This window comes from Dryobates pubescens, chromosome 19, assembly GCF_014839835.1.
Source record: "Dryobates pubescens isolate bDryPub1 chromosome 19, bDryPub1.pri, whole genome shotgun sequence".
NCBI classification, from domain to species: domain Eukaryota; kingdom Metazoa; phylum Chordata; class Aves; order Piciformes; family Picidae; genus Dryobates; species Dryobates pubescens.
Genome location: NC_071630.1, coordinates 22338568 through 22360547, shown reverse-complemented (window position 1 = coordinate 22360547; position 21980 = coordinate 22338568). Strand labels below are relative to the sequence as shown.

General features: G+C 40.6%; 1 protein-coding gene across 1 annotated transcript; it reads right to left on the bottom strand.

Moving 5' to 3' along the window:
* Positions 1-5178: 5178 nt before the first annotated feature.
* Positions 5179-21763, bottom strand: PLA2G15 (phospholipase A2 group XV). The gene is made up of 6 exons (XM_054170152.1): positions 21568-21763; positions 13303-13459; positions 11959-12077; positions 10350-10448; positions 9702-9926; positions 5179-6095 (listed from the first exon to the last, which is right to left on the bottom strand). The coding sequence occupies exons 1-6, from the start codon at positions 21704-21706 to the stop codon at positions 5584-5586; spliced, it is 1251 nt and encodes a 416-aa protein (XP_054026127.1). The 5' UTR covers positions 21707-21763; the 3' UTR covers positions 5179-5583.
* Positions 21764-21980: the final 217 nt, after the last annotated feature.

Below are 21980 nucleotides of genomic sequence, written 5' to 3'. Positions count from 1 at the left end.
GATTTGTTCTGTAGCCTGAAGATGGTTTAAATGGCAAGAGCACTAACTCTGGAGTTAAAGGTACATGATTAGATTCTGCTTAAAGAAATCTGAACGAGTTACCTGTGTCTATGTGTCAAACAGGGGCAACAGTACTTGTCTTTGTCTGCAAATATCACGAGAGCTCAAGACCAAAGCAGGTGCAACAGAAGTGAGGCTTTCAGGCATGTCCCAGAGATTATATTCTTTGCTTTATCATTTTACTGCACTAAAACCTCTTTAACACTTCAGTACACCATTCTAAAGAAGTTTTCAAACACCTGGGGTAAAGCAAGGGTGATGAGTCCAGGTTTTGGGAAGTACAGGTACATGTTTTGGGTTGGGCCATGAAAGCCTGTATGCCTTTGCCACATGGATTACTGCCCTTTGGCAGCCTTGTCTCCCAGATGTGTTTTCAGATTCTACTGTCATCATTAATCTGTTTTGGTCATGATTGTTTAAGCTGTTAGTGAGATTTCCTTTATTCTCTCATGCCTTTTCTTTTATACAGTAGAAAGAACCTGCTAGCACAGTGAAGCTAGCAGCAGTATTCCTGGCTCATCTAAATCAAACTACTTAGACCTACACTAGAATCCTTCCTCAATGACTTGAAACACAGCAGCGTCAAAATAATAATAGGGATGAAAATACTCAGCTTGCAGTCACAGTATTTTCATGCAGCTGAATTTACTATCTGGCTTGATGATTCCATGGATACTTACACTTTACCCACATAAGGTGACATTTTTTGTTACAGATCCAGCTGCAGCTAGGTCAGTAATTCTGCCTTCCCAAAAAGGTTGCTAGGTGTGGACCAGTATTTACAAGCAAAGTGAAAATATTGTGGTACAAGATTTATCCTCTGTTCAGCAGTGCAGTAAGAAAGCAGACCCAGAAGCATTTGAGGGGCTTCTTTAAAAATGCATTGTAGTTTGTGCATCATAGTGCTGTACACTGAGCATGGTTATACACCTACTCCCTGTATACACCTACTCCCTGTAGATGTTAGAACATGGCCAAATGACAGGTTACCCACCTGGGAAATTCAGCAGAAACATGCTTCATTGTTGGTGCACAGCCACAATGCTTAATGCTCAGACTTCTGACAGCAGTATCCAATCCATGCTTTAATCTGAGCATGTAGAAGGGAGTGGATACATAATTCATTATTCTTTTATGCAGAATTTGAATCAAACCAAAGTTTTTGCTTTTTATGTCTGCTAGAACAATCTTTGCCTCAAAAAAGCAGAAACTGCATATAAACAATTGCTTCAGGACAGGAAATGGTTTGTGGCTATCAAGTTGAGGCCTTCATTTCCATGTAATTCTGGCTTTCACAGGTGAAATTAACACAGTTGCCATTCAAAATTACCAGGCAACCCTCTGTAACTTACATACTACTGCCCTCTGCTGTATTTTTAATAGAGATCATAAGAGCATGCAGAAAAGCAACTCATACCAGACAAGTAACAATTCCTGTCAGGTTTATGAGGCTTATTCACATCATCATTCAACCAGCTCACCTGCACAGCACAGCTATAAGAAAAGTATTTTGAGGTGTTGGGGAAGAAAAGAGCCATGTGTCTGAATCAGGAGAACAACCCCCCCTGGCTTTGCAGGTCATTTGAAAATCAACAGTATAAAGGCAACTACAAGCATTTAGGACAGTGAGGGACTAGTTTCAAATTGTTTGCCTCAACAGAAGCACAAGTCATCCCAAACCCTACTTTTTTTCCATACAAGATGAATAAGAAAGAAGCAAACAAAAATTAAATCTCAGTCCCACATCTCCATAAATTTAAGAATAGGGAACAACATGGTAGGTGCACTGTGAAGGCAAAACAAATAGCAATTACTGTGAGAAAATGCAACACCTAGAATCTGGGGGAGGGGAAGCAGCAAGTTGCCATCCCATCTGAGTAGTGAGACAACACAATTCAAAACAGGAGACAAGCTATATTAGATCAACTTTATTATGTTATCAAAGTTTGACAATAAAATATTCAAAAATCTATTGAACACATTCATACACAAAAAGAGCATATAAAATGCTAGGTCTCAGAATGTTCCATACGAAATACTGTTTATGTGTAGAGCAGCAAAGTCATTGCCAAACATTCCCTGAATTTTAGAGGGCTTTGAACACACTGTGCTCCAAGAACTACCTTAATACCAAACATTCCTTCCTTTGGTCTGCAAGTCCTTTGCAATTATTGCTAGTTATTGAAGCCTTCTGATTTTAAACAGAATCACATAGTGACTCTGAACCTCTTCAGAAATACTACAATGGCAGCTGAAAGCTTCTTCAGCATTTTCTGTACATTTTGTCAAAAACAAGATACACATTTGGTCCTCGAGACTATTTTTGGTTACTCAAATTATCCCAGAAGAATAAAACCAAGTAAAAGTTATGGAAAGACAGATATGATCGATGTGTGTTAGGTATAACAAAGATGTCAGGAAATTCAAATATTTCAGCTGTGCAGTGTGGCAAAGCACCTGAGTTCCTCCTTTTAAGGAAGTGTCACATTCTCCTCCCCTTGAAGATGCATTTTTTTCAGTCCCCTCTCCTCACAAGAATGTAGAATGCTCAAGTGCACATGGCTCGGGCAGGCTGGTAATACTAATGCTAAAAACTCTTGCCTTGTAGAGGAACATACCCTAGTGACTGAGCACTTCTCACCATGCTGAGTGAAGCAGCACAGAGACTTGCTGTAGTTTGCTTGCTGCATTCACTTCAGTGAGAACTCCATCCTAACATGCAAAAACTGAAGAGGCTGAAGATCATTTGGTAGAAAGAAAAAAAAAAAAAACAGAAATCACAACTCCTGGACATAAACCAGAACTATAGTCTGCAAAACCATCACAGCCAAGCAGTTTCATGAGAAGTACTGTGTGAAAGCAAGCACAGAACTTGGGCACCCCCAGTCATGCAGCAAGGCTTTACAGAGACAAAACAAACTGCACCCTGAAAAGCTTTCAGCTTCATCTTACTAGGCTGACTACAAGTTTCATTACACAGCCAGCCTCAAGACTTGTTCTACTAATGGAAAGCTGATTCACAGATCTGTAGGTTTAGAGATTCAGTCAACTGATCTTAGAGACAACAAATGACAAAAGAATAAGATATTATTTGGGAGACACAAAAAGTAGTATTAAAAACAGTATGAAAAAAGACATAAGTCTTTTGGAATCATGTATTTTGGGACTTCAAATCAGAAAGCCTCTGAAGCTAAACTCTTGATATGAGACTGAAAGTGCTAACAATTATTGAGTAAGGAGCTAAACAAAGCTTAGAAACCAGGTCAGGTTAAGAAGAGTTTACCTACATTCTTTTGTTGTTGTTGTTTCAGCCTTTGTTACCCATGTTGGTATCCTGCAATACAGCCTTCAGCTCCACTCATTCCAGTGCTTAGTAACAGGCATTCTACTTCAGCAGAAACAGATCATCAGCTGTTTGCTGCAGTTTTTCAGTTTTAAACCAGTAGCATAGCAATTTATTAAAAAATTGAGTCAGACCACAGGAAGAGCTTTTATCATCTTTGAGCAGTCTTGGAACACAAGCCTGAAGCTTATCTAGCTGACAGCCCTGCATAAAATAGAACACTTGGCTAAAGGACTTTTCTTTGTTTTGTTGGTTTTGAGGTTTTGTTTGTTGTGGGGTTTTTTGTTTCATTTCAACAGCTACCAGGTCCAAAAGACTTGGGGCAACTCAGTACTTCCAGAAAGTCTAGGCAATATTGCTCTCAACTGTAGGTTCCTGGGCAACTGAAGACAAAAATAAGCATTCCATTTTTAAAATCAGTATAATGTCTGCTCCCTCAACAAAGTAACAGGGAAAACATAGGGGAAAATAAGGCTACATATGGAATTTCAAGCTTAGGAAGAAATGTAGTTTGTCCATTACCCTGGTCAGATTGTTCTGCATTTACAGATATTTCTGAATTAAAACTTAAAAGCCCCAAACCTCTCTCCTGTGTCAAAATATTTGCATTCTATAGGAACAAGAGTTCAAGTTGGTTATTTCAAAGCATCTTCTTCATACATTTAATGGCAGCAAGCATTTAATGTGTGCTACCAAAATAGTTTAAAAACATCATCATTTAGGCAACTTTGTTTTCTTACATAATGAATACACAATAGTTCTGAGGAGTTTCTGAAACTCTTCAAACATTTTTCTTGGAGGACCTAGCATTTTGAAAGCATTCAAAATGGTGTCTTCAGAAAACTAAGTGCAGTCTTAACTGGGTGACTGGTTTTAAAGCAAGCCAAAGAGAATCTGAGTGAAACTATTTCTCCAACAGGACTTTTGTTAGCAAGGCTGTAACTACAGTGGCCTCTAGGCTATCATTTCTGTGGAGCTCAGAGGTGATTTTTTTTTTCAACACTGAGTAAAACAATACTGTAGGAAATCAGAGCTGCATGTTCAGCAATTTACAGAAACATTTAAGGAACCATGTATCCCAGCTTCTTGAAACAGCAATAATGAAACTTGTCTGTGCAAAGTTAGTTTTCAACTTAAAATTTCTCCTCAGCTGAACACAGTGTAGATCCAGTCACTACTTGGTGAGTAACTGGATTGGACTAAGAACAAGGTTAGACTTCATACTGTAATATTATGCTGGCTTGCATACCCCACCCCATTCTATAAAGCTTACTTTCAGTTTTGAATTAATGCTGCCCATTCATTACCATTTCCACTATCAGATCATTTTTCACACCAAAATGCAGTTCTGCACTGTATGGATTGTTTGTCAGTATTAAATTAGCTTTAATTTATGTGCTACTCCATCACAGCTATGCTTATTGGAAGCACTAGCCACTGCTTAGCTTCTTTCCCTCTGATAAATGAAGCACAAAGTGAGAATTCCTCAGACTCCAGATGATACGTATCAGGTTCTAGAAGCTGATGGGCAAACAATACCTTCTCTTAAAGAAAGAGCAAAAATGCACCTAATAGAAAGCTTCAGGTAATTCACACATCTACCTTCTTTCTCCAAATGCTGTAATAAAATAAAGGCTGGATCACAAGAAAGGTAGTACAGAACCAGGCAGACCTCTTCCCTATCTTACCTAGAAGACACACATATTTACATACCAAGGTACAGGGACCTGCAGATCAGAATACGCAAGATCAAGTTGACTGTATTCATGAATTGTCGCTATCATTCTGTTGTTTTATGGGCATCTGCAACTACAGTTCCTCCCAGCCCTCCCACTCCATGCAAAGGAACTCAGGTACCTATGATACTATGCAGTATGTGCAAGGGGCTGCACAGGCCCTTAATGACAGTCAGTATGAATATTGGACACAACACCAGAGGCACCAAGATGCCTATTTGACCAAATTTGCAGAAAGTGAAAATACCATGAAGCATCATAAACACAAATCAAGAGACATAGGATCATTCAGGACACCAAACAACTTCTTTTAAAAAAAAGAAAAGAAAAACCAAAACACAAAATAAATAATTCAGGTATCTAAATATAAAGGGATTAAAAGGCATTTTCCCACATTTAAGGGAAGGCATCACAGGTGAGGAAAATAACTCTCGACACAAGGTATTACAAACCATAAAGCAGCTTTTTCACATAAGAGATAGTAGTATCATTGGACAGCATTTGAATGTGCTCATTTCCTGAAAGCTCAAACATCACCACTTCCTGTTTTTGCCTGTCCACCCACTTCCCGCACTGCAAGGCACTCTGCAAGTTCACTGTTCCGTCCCCATCGCTGTAAAGAATCTTGGGCTCTCTGTCGGGAAAGCTTTCATAGTGGAAGGAGTCAGGCGTCTCCACGCCGGTGCCATACAGACAGTGTATACGCACACCAGGCGGTGTCATCTGGTAGACCAGGGGTTCAGTGTCCTGCCTCATCAGCCAGCCATCTTCAAAATTGATGTCCCTGTAGAATTGCTGGTAATCCCGAAGAGTGTAGTTAGCTGTAGGTGTGCTTACAAAGACCTTATCTGGAGGCCACGTGTAGTTGTAGGGGAGCATCCAGTTTGTGGAAACCGCTGATCTCTGCTGGTCTCTGATCTTGAGGGAGCTGATAACAGGTATCCTATTGTTGTCACCTAAAAAAAAGGGGGGAGGGGAGGAATGTCATTATCAAAGCAAAGCATGAATCTCTACCAGCAGCAATTACTACCACTCACAGCAACAACAAGCAGATTATTCACTTAGTGACAACTGGAGAAGTTTTTCCTCCTTTATGATTGTCTTGGTAATTAACTCCTGCAAACTAACTGCTAAGAACTTATACATTGAAACACAAGTTGAGAAATGAATGGCTGACAAGCCAAGACTAATGCTGCCTTTTCAATATGCTCCTTTTTAAAAGAGAAAAAAATAGTTCCTATGTGAGCCAAGTAAGAAACCAGCTTTTATTATGCATTATTTAGATGATTTGCAAGTTTTCTTTTAAATGCTTTCCTGGAAATGTGTTTTACAATGATTTTATTATCTAGCCCATGTGTTGTTTTGTTTTATTCCTGAAAGAACAGGTAAATACTACTACCCATGCACCTGTAAGAACTCATGAGGCAGCTTTATAAGCTTAACAACATGTTAAGCCACACATTTAGAACAAGCACAGCAGCAGTATTTCATTCAGCAGAGATACATAAACTGCTATATGGTTTTGTTGCTATTTGGCATGGTGTTTTAGGAGTTCATGCACTCCCTAATGAAGCCTACATGATTGGGCCTACAATTGAAAGAAAATGTCAGGCTCTCTAAGAATTACCTAAAAGGGTAACTGTCATACAGGCAAACAGAAGCAACTATTACTGTCTCTGCTAATGCTGCACTCCATGAGCAATTCCATCTCTCAAACCCAGGTTCTTTCTAATGTAGCACTAATTGCCTGGCTCCTTTGGAAACCTAAACTACATCTCTGCCAGGTGGGGAGGGCAAAGCAAGCCAACAAGTCCTGCAAGACCAGCTGATCACTACTACACTTGGGAAATGTCTTTAGCTGGTTAAGCTTTTCCAAAGCATTCTATTTTCTTAATATAATACAAATCTAGAGAGCTAGGGCTTATTTATTGATAAAGAGCTTAAATTACCTGATATCTCATAAACCTCAACATTGTTAACTTTTACCAAATTTAAGACTTACTCTCAATTCAGAATTAGTGCCTGACCAAAACATTAACAAGTTTTGATAGCCATTGCTTTCTTAGCAGTTTCTTCCAAATATAGCTCAAACTAATAGATGATTAAGTTTAATTTTTATGCACGTTTCCTCATGTTTTCACCATTGTTCTTGCATCTCACAAAACAAAAAACTTAATACAAACTAATTTTGTATTTAAAACCAAACCCTGAGTGAGACCTGAACTTATTTTTGTGGTGGCCATCTGATCAGAACTATTTTCCATTATCACACTGGCTGGCACACCTCAATTCTTTTATGAGCTCAACTTCCAATCAGACTTTCCAGCATGGTTACAGCATGTAGTGATCCAGGTCAAACACACCAGAAAAACTAAACCACTGAAACTGCCACTCCTGAAATAGCAAAGCCTGCTTTTCAATTCCATGAGGTGGCACTATTGCTTCAGCAAGGAGACCTAAAGCACAGGCTTTAATGCCATCTTTGGGAAGCATTTTTATCTGAAACAGACCAAAAGAAATCCCAAGAGTGCAGCAAGAATCAAAGGCCCTGAAAAGTGTTTCATCTGTGCAGTATAAATACTTAACTGTGCACACTCACCACTAAGCTACTGAATGCTACATGGCAGCTTTCAGCAAAGGAAGCCCGAGTTCTCAATTGAACAATGAATGGAATGTGTACAGATTTCCAGTAGAATAATCAAACACAGAACCTGACTGTTGCAGCTTTCTCTCATGGAGCTGTCACAAAATGCTTATCAAATCCTATACTTTTTTCCTGAAGTGCAGAAGTACTGTATGGCCCATAGCATGCTGAAGTCAGCAGGCACAGCACTCAAAGCATTATGGTGACCAAAACATTAGGTTTAAGGAAGACAATCCCAGCATCTCACTCTTATGAAACCAACCAACCACTACAAACTTTGCTCCCTGTAGTGAGAAGAACATCTTCACTTTATGGGTACTGGAATTGTAATTATGTAAGTGTTGATCCTTGCAAAGCACATGAGTAAGCAGCAAGAAACATCACAGAAAATCTAGAGGGAATAATTCCACCAGGGTACTGTTTACCATTTTGATAACACAGCTGTGGATTTCACATGAAGTTCCTAGCCAGTACCATACTATAAAGAGGAATGGGAGCAGAAAGAATGCAGTCACAGCTTGCCTTGTTTTTCCTGCAGCATTGCAGTACTTTTCTTTAAATCAATGATTCTTCTGCATACTAACACCCCCATTAATGAAATCCAAGTGTTAATGCATGACAGTGGCCATTTACTATGGATATCTGAGATGGAACTTAAAGTGCTCTGATGTTCTTCTGTTCTGCCCATTTAACCTTCCTACACAATTTGTGTATTTCTGCTCTAAAACTTGAGTTCAGTACAACAGACACAGGTTAAGCCATTACTACATTTAAGTAGAAGTGTAACTAACCATTATGCATTTGTATTTCTACCCATTTTGGATGGGATGCATTATAAACAAGGTACAAAGCACAAAAGTTTAAAGCATCAGAAATCTGAGACTAGAATTTTATGTAGTCATGTGGAATTTTATGATGGTGATATTAACAATCCTCATTTCCTGCCATTCTGTAACATGCAGACTTGTTGGATGAAGCCTGAGAGAAGAGGCCAATTAATTTTTAGTGCCACTGAACTAGATTTAAAGATGTATAACTCAGCACAAACATCCAGTGTAAGTTTTCTAATTAATAACTGAGCTGTGTGCTCCTGTTCAGAATCAAATGCCTTTGCCTAGCAGAGCATTCTTTGATCTTTCCATGCATGGCTGGCACTTGCCCTGGGTTCTGCATTTTGATGAAGTCCAGTTTCTGATGTCAGCTTTATTTAGGAAGAAGATACTGATATCCAAAGCTAACAGGTCAGAAATGAGCTAAACAGACAAGCCAGAAGCACCACAAATTAAAAGCCAAAATACTGAATAATTATGGACTCACATGATGGCAGAAGTGATTTTTTTCTGTAACTCATTTGCAGTTATTTAGTGAAATATGTTATGCTTCTTCATTCAGTTGTTTTTTCAGTCTCAGGCTCACCCAGCATGCCAGACTAAAGATCTCAAAGATTTGCTTGTCATATCTCTGGACAGGCATTTGTGCTGCAGGCATCATTTCATTACCATTTCTACAAGCTTTCTGTAATGCTAACCTCAAGCCATTGTAAGATCTTTAATCAAAAGGAACTACTGAATGCTCTGGAGCTGTTGTTAGCTTTGCACTGCTGAACAGAGAGCAATCAAGGGGGAGGCAGAAGTAACAAGAATAGAAGACACCACACCAAACAGTAGATGACACAGCAATCCCTTGAGAAGTAGTTAGGAGAGTGCAAGAGGGGACACAGTTCCTGGTTAAGGGATGTAAACAAGTTCAGTTCACTCCCATGAACATAGATAATGACAGTACGGTGACAGGGCTTGATACATCAAGTTGCCATCACTTAAAAATAGTACCTTAAGCTCACTGCCAGTCTTGCAGCTAACAGTCCAGTTACTATCTTGCAGTACAAAGAAAACCCGTTGCAAAGCCCCAAATTACCTACCTGAAGCCAGCACACGGAGAGTTTTAGCCACTCCTCCCCATGGAGCACCTAATGACACATAATCCTTTATGTACTTGTCTTTCCAATCCTGCGTCTGATGGTTGAGGAAGTAGAGGGTGTACATATTACCCATGCTGTGGGCAATCAAGACAACAGGACTGCCATACTGCTCATACATCAACTCAATCATCTTGCGAAGGGCCACAAAATAGTCTTCATTCTCATCTGCAGGAAACATACACAGGTTACACTGCTAAGATTACTAGTTGTGAATATAGAACTTCAGGAAGTCTTTAGAAGTTTGGGGTATTTTTAACTGCCTGTGGAATTAATAATGCAGAACTCAAATCCCAGAATTGTGAGAGGGGTGGATGTCATTGTGGGAATGAGTTTTGTTAGTGTAGGGTTTTTGCTGCTGTTCTGTTTAAGCAGGTCTCAAGTATCAAGTTCTTCAAAAAGAAAGCAACAACAAAGAGGGGGGAAAAGAGAAAATTACACCAGAGGTTTCATCTGGGTTCAGGGGTACCCAGGCCCAAGATCTAGTAAAAATTTGGTTGAAGTATAATTGTACTGGTGGGATAGGAGAAGAGACAAAACATCATTTGCTGACTGGTAAGCATCTTGTTCAAACAACAGTAAGTTATTTACTTGGTGCCTTTCGCCAGTCATAAGGTGCTCCTCTCACATCTTCATCACGTTTGTAGCCCCAGTCTACTAAGCTCTGCACCAGCATGTAAAAGTAACTGCCTGTAGATACCAGGTAAGAGAGAAAAAGATCAGTGAAAAGATTAGCATTAGAAGCAGCCACCAGACACTACCACAAAGCAAGCCAGGTTCTGGAGGCATTTTCTCTGATACCATATAGAGACAGTGAAACTGCAGTCTTAATCATTGACAGTCTAGAAAACTGCATATTAACAGAATGGGGAGCTCCCTGTCCCCCAAAAGTGAGAGAACACCATTATTACAACTTCTTACTGGTTTGTGATCTGTCAGATGTAGTATATACAGAACAAACTTTCCTCAGCAGAAATGCGTCTTACCCTTGAGCTGTAAAGAATACACCTCAGGAGTTCTACATCACAGTTAGCTTTTGCTTATTGCAAATTAATTTCAGGTAGGGTATATAATGCATCTATAAAGGTTGGCCTGGACTTCACTAACATTTATTCTGGGAAACAAATGCTTACAGCGTATCCAGGGCAAAAGAAACTACCCCAGAACCATCTATCAGCAGACTTAGGTGACTGAGCTTCAATAGCAAAGAAGGGAAACATTTGCAGACTGGCTGGTGTTATATACTGAAAGACGTGAACACATTACATGCTTTGACACATAGGATTTAAGTATTGCCACAATTAAATGCATCTATTAGCAGTCTGAAAAAAAATGAATGTCACAACATCCTACTGAGTATCAGTCATATTGAGGTTTTGAGAACCTCACTCAGTCTTGAATGCTTATTCTATAGACCCTGAAGTGAACAAAGACAATTTTAACTATGGCTCTGTTCCAGTTGCAAGAGTCGTGTAGTGGAGATCATTAAGCACATTACTGCCCTTTTGGAGATTGCTCCCTAAAGAAAGAGACCCATGCTATGAAGCATGTGAATCAGTAATGCACTGAGCTTTAAATTACCTAAGTCTTCAGCCACAGCTAGCAACTACAAAAGCTTATCAGATTAGTCTTTTCTGAAAGATGACTTCTACAAGAACACAAAACAAAAGACCCAAACCTTTAAACACATTCATGCAGAAATCTTGCAGCACAAAATGTAATAATTATTCTGATACTAACCAATGACAGGGAGCTACAGAGTGCAGTGCCCTATCCCCCAAGCACAAACTCATTCCTAAGACTACAGAACATTTTGCTCAGAAGCATGCTGAAATGCTTTTGTTTTGGTTTTGCTTGTAAAGCTTCAGTCACAGAATTTTCTACTCAACTCATCTCATCTTCCAAAGGTGTCTGTATTCAAAGCACCTCCTGAAATTGCATCCAGAAACCTTACATTTGGCACAATACTGAAAAACAAGACATCTTCATGCCAAACAACAGACAATGCACAATGCAATGAAAAGACTTAAAAGCAAAATGAGCCATGTGCTACCAGACCACCAAATCTATGTATAGTAAAAACCAAATCCATTTCAAAACAGAACTGTAATTTGAAATCACATTTCAGTAGCTTATTGTATAAAGACACACCAGAAGCAATCCTACAAGCATGGAAGCACTGCAGACAGCTTGTACATACCAACACTTCTTTTACTCGGGTCAAGGAACTCCAAAGAAAACGTCTGCCCAAAACCTGGGACTCTGATATCCACTCCATCTGGGGGCTCTGTAATCTTCCTGGTTCTGTTATAGACCAGCCTGGGAAGGGAAAAAGACAAGAGGAAAACATGTCATATTGACACACGACAACTCTCCGCTCCATTGGGTCTCCCATTGAGTGCAGTAACAAGAACTTCAAGTGCTATTACCCAGAAGGGAAAAAAAACCACACAGGCAGACAGGACAAGAGTGCTCTAATGGCTAAGAGGTTATACAATGCAAATAATTATTTTTAATTAGTTTAACACTTTACATGCAGAATCAGAGCTTCTCTACAGAACTGAAAATGGTGTCTGAACTTCAGCTTCGGAATATAAGCTAACTTCCATAGCTATATCTCATTTCACTTTGCACAAAGTCACATCATGGAGAACAGTTGTCAAGAACATAAGAATGTGGCAGTAGCAGATAACACACCTGTGGAATCAGATACCAGAAAAATTCTAGATCATTTCTGTTTAACTGGAACACCTCTACCAACATAAAGGAGTCCTTTATTTCTTGACTAATAACAACTGGTACCTCAGGAAGCAAACAGATATCCAGTGTTTTGTATAAGCTTTTCAAATCAACTTCAGATATGAAGAATATGGAGCTTTTAACTGCTGTGGCTGGGGGGTTGTTTCATTTTAATACCATATCAATACAACTGCTATTTCTGAATGTAAGTGTTTACCCCTAGCAGGAATCTTAGAATCTGAACTGATACTCATTTAAATCTTCACACACCAAAAATATCTCTAGTCTGTAAGGCATAGAGCAAGACTTAACGCTTATAAACCAAAATAATTCTAGAAAGAGACTCCAGACTGTCCTTGAAGGACCTTATGTGCCTCAGCTACCCATGAGACCAGTCTGTAATCACACAATGCCAGGAAACATCCAAGATGACATTTCTCCTTGCCTGTACCATCTGAGCTGCCCAATGTACCTCCTTCCCCCTTGCCTCATCAAAGAAACAGAAAGTCTTCCACTTTAGATAACCCTACAGAACTGTTTGGTAAGTGCCCAAACCAACACTGGGTAACTGGTCAGAAAATAAGTGCAAGAAACTAAGAGAACCTCTGCTTTTCATCAGTGATGAACCTCAGATATGACAAAGCTGGATCTGCTGATTCATCCTATTACTTGTCCCAGCAGAATTCCACATAATTTCTCTTGCTGATCTTGAATTGGAAAAGAAAGTTTAAGGTGGCCATTCTGTACAAAATTTGTCAATCTAAGGGAAGGAGATAACTGCAAAGAACAGCATTCCTGGTCTTACCTGATATTATCAATCCAGCAGTCAATGATGACAGGCAGAAGCAATTCCAAATTCAGCCAGAGTGTAAAATAACTGTCTGTCTTCTTAGAGCAGAGATAATGCACTACTGATGGCTTATCTAACTTTGCTTCCAACTGATTACCCAAGTCCCCAGGAACTGAAAGATATAAAGAGAGGCATAAAAATTTAAGTATATAACATTTTATATTATAATATACATATCTTAATACCATAGCCTTTATATCACTGCATCCAGACATACCATTAAGCTTTTTAACTGGATAAGAAATACTATGCCAGAACAAAGTACTGCACAGTTTCCACAGAAAATTCTTTGGAGCATCACCATGCAGAATAATTCTGGACCAACAACTCACTAAGTTAGGAACAGGCAAAGAGCAGACTACATAGGAACAGGTCATGGGTATGAAAAATATCTGGTCTCAGCTACTGTCAAGATTACCTGTGTTTTAAACTGCAAAACAAATCTTTCTGGAAGAACTTTTTCTTTACAGTATAAGAACTGCACACAGAAGTGGTTCCCCCCCCCCTTTAAACAGCTGCCTGCAAGCTAGCAATTGAATATTAAAAAGAAAAATGTGAAAAGCAAAAGCTGCTCCATTTCTGGGGGGTTTAATTTCACCTCTTCCTTCACTTTTGCTACACAATATTTAGTTGCTAGCAGAATAAAGCAAATACATCATTTTATATCATTTACATTCAGGTTTTGGATGCAATGAGTTTTGCTTTTCCTTGGGGTTCTTGACACACTACATCAGTAACAGTGGAAGAGAAGGGTCTCTGAAGAGCACTGTTCTTAAGGCATATACTAAATGCCAGTAATCCTTCGATGAAGTTTTATTTTCCTTTATTCCTTTTAAGCATTAAATGGAAACAAGAATATTGTTTCTGAATTAGAACTGAATGGGGGTGGAAATCATCAGCCACTGCCCAAAGAAACTTCTCACATTCTGTCATTCTGCTTAATCATTTTTCCTCAAGAACCAGAAAGGCAAAGATACTTCAGCTATTGAAAAGTTTCTCTGTATTAGAAAAATTTAAGAGTTAAGCACTTCTTAATGTTTGCCTCCACCTTTTTGAGCACCACACCCCCCCACACCTTTTTGAGGCCTGCATAACTGTAGCCTATTACCTGACAATGCTTGAAGTTTTTTAATGTAGACACACCCATACAATTTTTATTCCCCTCACTTCAGTAAATTTAATCATAGAACCCTAGAATGGTCTAGGTTGGAAGGGACCTCCAAAGGTCATCTAGCCTGAACCCCTCTGCAGTCAGCAGGGGCATCCTCAACTAAATCAGGCTGCCTAGAGCTCTGTCAAGCCTCACTTGGAATATCTCCAGGGATGGGGTCCCAACCACCTCTCTGGGCAACCTGTTCCAGTGTTCTACCACTCTCATAGTAAAGACCCTGTTCCTAACATCCAATCTAAATCTGCTCTTCCCTATTTTGAAGCCATTGCCCCTTGTCCTATCACTTTGTAAACAGTCACTCTCCATCCTTCTTGTAGGCTCTTTTAATTAAGTTCTATAGAACACTGATATTTAGCAATGGTTTAAAGAAAGAGAACATATTTCTTAGTGGAACACAATTTCACTGGACAGCTTTCAGAGTAACACTGGAAAGATAAAAAATGGACAGAACCTCAGACTACAGACCTGGACAACCACTTACATCCTTTAACTACCGCAAGCTGTGCCCCACTACAACAGGTATACATCAGGACTTCTTTATTAACTACTCTTACTTTCTCAACAGGTTTTTTTGTGGTTATATATATCTGTATTAAGTGATACACTAAAAGACCCAGTAGCTGAGCACAGGTTACTCTAGGTCATATTTCAAGGACTCTCATATACTGAAAAACATAGTGAAGGAGATTATAGTATTGCAGCACCTCCTAGAAAGAGTTTACTGAAGTTCAGTCTTGGAACCTCACAAAATGCTGCTTAGTTATTTCTTGGAGAACTACAACAGCTTGTTCCACAGTCCCATGCCAGTGCTACATCAGTGCTTTTAATTAGAAAATGAACAGAACATAATTCTATTTATATCAACCATCCCTGGCTGGCCAGATACAGCAGCAGACCTGCCAAGGACAGAACAGGTTCCGGTTACATTAGTTCCTGTGCAAAACTAAGTAGAAGACTGCCACTCTTGTTACCCTGGAATCTCCCAGCAAAGATAGCTTTCAAAGACCAAGACAAACATCTGGAGTATCAGCTTTAAGAACTTCCTGAGGCTTCCAAGCAGCTCTCCAGTAATTGTAAGCACTGCCTCTCAGTGTGGGAAGACTAACAACTGAAGTTAATCATCAAGATATATTTATCAACAAGAATACTGAAAGCAAAGTGTACAAAGTCTCACTTGGAACTTAATGGTGTGATCTTAGATTAAATTCAGGTTCAATGTGGCAAAGGTATTTTAATCCTTGAACTTCTTCAGGACAGAGGCTGCACTCCTGTGTCCAGTTTAGAGCAGAAGATGAGAAACACCACAATAATTTATACTCAAGGAACAAGTTGACAAGTGATAAATTTATTCATCTCTAAAAAATAGATAAGGGGCAAATCCCACCTGTGCCAAGATACCAATCCTGGAGCTCAAAAGTAAGTCTCATGTGCAGGTGTGCTGCTTGTTTGTTTGTGAAGCAGGGATTTGCAAAAACACAGGTTACTTTCAGGTTTGTATTTCCACATTAACAGTGAAACTGATAGTCACTGTAATTCACAACTCATGTTTTAATTTCTGAAGTATCATCTCCAGGCTGAAAAGGGGTCATGAAGAAACCATAAGGAAGAAAACAAAAAAAAAAGGCTCATTTTGATGAGGAAAGAAATATGCAAGCTCTTCAGTCCTCACCCCACACAATGTAACAGTGTTAATGATTTACACTTCAGCTGGAAGTCTACTCAGTGGCTTTTTGATAAGTAACAGGTTAAAAAAAATAATCACACTGAAGATTAATTCTGGAGGATAAGGACATAGCTTTTTTGAATTTTGTGATGGAATTGGAAAGCAGTAGCAAAAAATAACCCCACAAAAAACCCAAACACACACATTCATCTGCTTTCAGAGTACACACAGAAAGCATCTATGGCCAGAGCAATCCAAAAGCAATTTTTCTTCTCATGTTCTCAGCTATCAATATCTGTACTTTCCAGAACTTTTTTGCTGGATGCATTGTAGGAAATTCTTACTTTTTGAAGCCTCCAAACTGACCCCATAAATGTATGAAATGGGCAAGTGAAGTTCTGCAAAATCAGCACTAGATAAAACTGGATGTCCAAGAACAGACCTCAAGCAGTACCCCAGCTTCCCCAGCTTGCAGTTGTGCAATATGTGTATTGGCTTTTGAACTGCTATGTTTGGAAATAAAAGATTTCATATTCAGCAGAAAAACACATTTTCATCATATTTGATGATCTGTTGGTTCTAGCATATTCCCATTTTTCACAGTTAGTAATTCAAAGCAGAACTCATTCCAATACCTCGATTAGCCCAAATCACTTCTGATATGGTAGTATCCTTTGCTGTTTTCTTATCTCAATTGCCCTGCCACAACTAGCCTATCTCCTTGGATCTGATCTTATCTGATTAAGCTTTATGGGAAGCACATTTACTAATTGGTCTAAGAGGCTAAAAGATGTTGCAGACTTTTCCAAATCTGCAAACTATTACAACCAGCTTTAGGACACATGGCCTATCACTATCTTTAAGTCTTAATGACTAATACAAAGGTAATAAGCAAGTTTCATCCTGGACAGTGAATCACTTTAATACTGCTCAGGAAACAGAAAAGGACATTCAACAAGAGCCATAAATAGGGGGATCTTAAATTTCATTAACACCAACCAACCAAAAAGTAGTACCCATATCGTAAATTGAGGGGGAAAGAAAAGCTGTTGCTTGTGTGGCAAAGAGACCATCCATGGATACATTTTTACTATTTCTATTTGAAATCCAAATACCTCTGGATATATCCAAACTATTCCAACTTTTTACCTAGTGCCATATCCTCAACTAACTGATCATTTTGCAGTCTTTCAGAATGAACCATATTTCCTGGAAAATTCATTTTAAACTCTGAAGACAGTCCTCTAAGGAGAATGCCTGGAAGTAGCTCAGACTGCCACGGTAAAGGCTTGTGCACAAAATTAGGAACAAGAAAGCAAACAACATCTCACATGATACTTCCAGATACCTCAGATCACATGAGGCATAAACATTTAAATCACTCCTGACATCTAGCCAGCTGACCATACAAACACACACCCCTCAAGTAGCAGTCAGCAGGAATTCAGACAAACCTCGTTTGCATGCAAGTCAATTATTACCAAGCTTCATTTAGATGTCTTTCTAGAAAACTTTAGCCAAGAACCTAACAAGTTGTTTGCATAGGGTATCAGAACATTGATATAGTAATTGCCTTGAGTCAGCTCTAAAAGGTAAAGGGTTCTGTGAATCCACTGCTGATCTTGTAAGGACAGGTTATCACCTTCCAGAAACTGATAAGACATGAGGTGGCACACAGTGATTATTGATGGCCTGTTTGAGGAAATGAAGAACAGCCACAAAATCAAAAAAATCTTAGTGCAAACATTAGAAGACAAGCATGTTGAATATATAATCAAACTGATAGAGAAGTGCACAAACATCATAATTGCATGTAAACATGGAGCAGATGCACAGAAGTACTTGCTCAGAATATACGTTAAGTCTTGTCAGCAGAGCAGAGAAATTCAGTAAGTTATCCTCGTTCTCCCATGAGATGTTCCTGTGTGAATATGTTGCCCTGGATGGCCAGAAAACTCTCTTAAAAAAAGGCAAGCATGAAAGCAACCCAGCACCTTAAGTAGTCCCTTTTCCCCAAAACAGGCTTGAGAGGAACTCCAGGACAATCACCTTGCATCTTAATGAGCACTGTGTCTTTGATATCAAGCCTTCAGGCAGGACTTTGCAAATAAGGTTTTGATTCTCCCCTCATGTACCTCATCTCCAGTGCCACTATTATAGGAATACCATTTGGTGCTTTATTTAAATCTCTGGGAAAGCTAAGCAGTAGTACTGCAACATTTTACTGTCAGTTACCGCCCACATTAGTTTGGCCCTCAGTCTTGCTCCCTCAGTAGGTACAAACATGATCTTCTGGCTCCTGCTACTAAAGCACCATTTGATGATGCACAGATCATCTTAAAAAATAGCCTAAGCCAAAGGGTGTTGCTATTGGCTTCCACATTCCTCATTCTGCTCCTCCATTAAGATAATTAAACTACAAAATTAGTCACTTCTTCCTCAGCAGGCTAATTTTCTCATGCTTTAGCAGGACAATAAGTGGCTAATTTAAGTGGCAATAAGCAGGCACAGGGCAAGCAGGGCAGTGGGGAACACTAATGAGCTATTCAATTGGTTTAGCTGTTTCACAGACCCATACTTCACATGAGCCAGTTAGGGAGCTCCACAAATCCCAGATCTGTTGCTACCACAACTACAGCCAGTAGTTACAAGGTTGTATTTAAGCAGCTCATCCCTTTTCAGATTTGAGGTTCCTAGAAGCAGTGTTTGTGTTAGTACCTCGGGAGCAGAACAGTTATCCATACACAAGCAATGCCCCATACTTGCAAACTACCACTGTACTTCCTCCTCCATTACTTGTGCAAGCACAGGTTGCAAACTGCAAGTGGGGTCTTCACATGAAAATTTAAGAGCAACTTACACCAAGTCTTGTGACCATCACTGGTCTAAAACACTTATGAAGTGATCATTATATTGACAATATTCCTTCTTTATTACTTAAGATCAGATGGCCAACTTGCATGCACAGAGTAAGACCAAACTTGTTAACTCCCCTTTCTACTTACAGGTTTTGACTTCCAAACACACCACAAGTGAATGCTTATGTCACGAGACCCATTTACTACAAGATAAAAAGATACTTGAAAAACTGAGCACATATGAAGCAGCAAGGGTCTAGATGCCAGCCTGGTAAATCAGGAGTAACAGCTCTGTATCCCCTTCTTGTCTGGGCTCCAAAACCATCTCAGACTTGTAGAAGTCTATATAATGCAGCACTGCATACACCTTACCGTCTCCTTTTGTAGTTGTGACTCCAGTGCAATGTGGGTTTTGTGCCCTCTCCCCAACACCTGTGTTAAGCCAGCACTCAGAATGCTCCCATAAGTCATTCTCCTACACCCTTCTACCATCCTTATTACAGGTGTTCCTAAAAAGCTTATCTTAACATATCACATCTGCAAGAAGGGTGAAGAAAAGGTCATGAAAAGTTAACTAGACTCAAGATGAGAACACTTCATACAAAACCAGTGAATGACCGACAGTCACCCCATCCTCTCCTTTATTTGTTTGACCTTCACTACCCATGTCACTGCTAATTGAAGCTAAGCTCTTAGTGCAGGTGTTTTTACAGCAACAGTTGCTTCTATACATCAAAACCCATGGTATTTTACAATAGGAAATTACAGCTAATCACTCCCTAAATGCATCTACTTTCACAGACAACCCAGAAAAAATTATGGCTGTTAAAGGCCACTGATCTTCACTTTCAGGGCAGGTCAGGACTGGGCAGCAGAACATGGCAGACTTCAAAATGTAGACACTGGCTAGAGTGGTAAGAGACAAAAGTTCTGCAGTCATTGATGAGAATACACAACAGAGTCTGTGTGTTAGGGCACTTAATGATGAACATATGCTTGGCCACATGGTATTTACTAGAACATCTTTTAAGAAAATAACCTGTAGGTCAGCCATGGTTAAAAGCATCCTTAGGGCCCATGTACACTTACAAGAGATCCATCAGTAGTTTGTCCAAGCTCCCACAGGAAGTATCCCTTTATCCCAACTGTTTCTACATCTTCTTTGTTTCCTTCATAGCTAGAGTTAGATATTGGATCAGCAACTAAGACACTATTACCTTTATCATCAAGAAGCTTGCACTGGAACAAGTGCTAAAGCTTACTGCTAAAGCCCAGCATCACAGGACAGAGGGACAGGATAGAAGATTGCTTCTAACCTTCAGACAAAACTTAAAGAACTTCTGTTCATGGTTTAACATCAGCCTCTTAGGACATCCTTCTGCAGTTCCTCTTTCCAAGTCTACATCCTCCCAGCTGGTTCAGCCACCTATTCAGAACTGGGAATTTGTACATGGTGACCCCCAGATACACACCAGCTTTAACAATGCTCTTGTGTAGCATTTTCCCTTTCATGTCAGAAGCTTGTAACAGTAGTAATACAATCAACAGCAGAGCCTAAACCATTATAAACAAATGGAGTTTCAACTGAGTAGTATGCCACTCACCATCCTTTTTCTACTATCATCCCCAGTTTCTTTCTTTTTCTTCCCCCTTCACTGTCAAGGTTAATTGCATAATAATAGCATATAGCATACTAAGTATGTTCACAGGACTGACTACTGACATGAATATCACCAAATGCATTTAATGCATTGGAATGCTGAGGAATTATGATTTCAGTACACAGCCTAGGAAAATAATTAAAATTTATTTACAATTCTAATCAATACAAAAAGCATTTAACACACATTACTTAGCAGCTGTAATATGAATACTTTCATATCATACTATTTTGTGCCAACAAGTGATACAATAACCAATATTAATTTTCCATGTTGTGTAATGAAAATAAGCCTGTTATTTGTTAAATACTTGTCCTTTGACTGCTGTAGCCCTCAGTAACTCCTACGTCCGACTCCAACCTCTGTTATGAAAGGTCCATATGGAGTGAAAACTCGAAAAGAGAGTGTCTGGGTTGGTTAGTGAGCTATAACCGTTTTGAAGTGATCCTTGCTTTTTCCCCCGCACCCGCCGACAAGCAAAGGCATTCCCAGCATGGCCGTGCCCCCATACGAGGTGAGGTGCCCACCCCTCTGCCCCCAGCCCGGCCACCTCGACCCAGGCCTGCGCTTGTCGCTGTAGCAGCCGGGCCAGGGACGGGCTACAACGCCAGGACACTGTCAGGGAGAAACCACTCCGTGCCCAGTGCCGGGAGACTACGGTAGCGCAGCAACCGGGGCTGTCATAGAGCGGGGTCGCTTAGCGAGACGCCCTGGAGACCGCGGGCAGCGGCCGGGCGGGGCGCGCACCCGGGCAGCGCCCCCAGGCCTCTCTCCGCCTCCCTTGACTAGAGTGCCACAACAGAGACAGCGGGATCCAGCAGGTTCCACGGCGCCAGACACACGAGCCGCTTCCCCCCCAGCTCTTACCCAAGACCACGGGTGGCCCCGCGGGCCGGCGGCGCGGCAGGCACCCACCGCCGGGGCAGAGCAACAGCAGGAGGAGAAGACTGAGGAAGGGGCTCCCTCCCCGGTGCGGGAGAAGCCTAGCACCAGCCGGCGAGACCATCACCCCAGTGCATAACCCTAAGCCAGGAGCCGCAGCCACCCCGCGCCGCGACCGCCGCCAGAGTACGGCCCCGTTGCCCGGCCCGGCCAGAAAAGGGCCCACCCCGCCCCGCCCACCTGGCCGGCAGCAGGGTCCGCCCCGCCCCCGCAGGCCTCAGCAGCCGATCGTGGAGAGCGCGAGCTGTGGGCGGGCTCCGCGCGCCGCCTCTCCTCAGGCGGCGTCGGCGGGAACCTGCGTTCCCCTCCGCTCCCCTCCGCTCCCCTCCGCTCCCCTC

Excerpts from the sequence above, each read along its gene's own strand:
- PLA2G15 (XM_054170152.1), bottom strand. The coding sequence starts at position 21,706 with ATGGTCTCGCCGGCTGGTGCTAGGCTTCTCCCGCACCGGGGAGGGAGC. Across the intron at positions 10,449-11,958 it reads CCCGAGTAAAAGAAGTGTTG|GCAGTTACTTTTACATGCTG; the intron begins GTATGTACAAGC and ends TGGTATCTACAG. Across the intron at positions 6,096-9,701 it reads TCTCCGTGTGCTGGCTTCAG|GTGACAACAATAGGATACCT; the intron begins GTAGGTAATTTG and ends CCTTTTTTTTAG.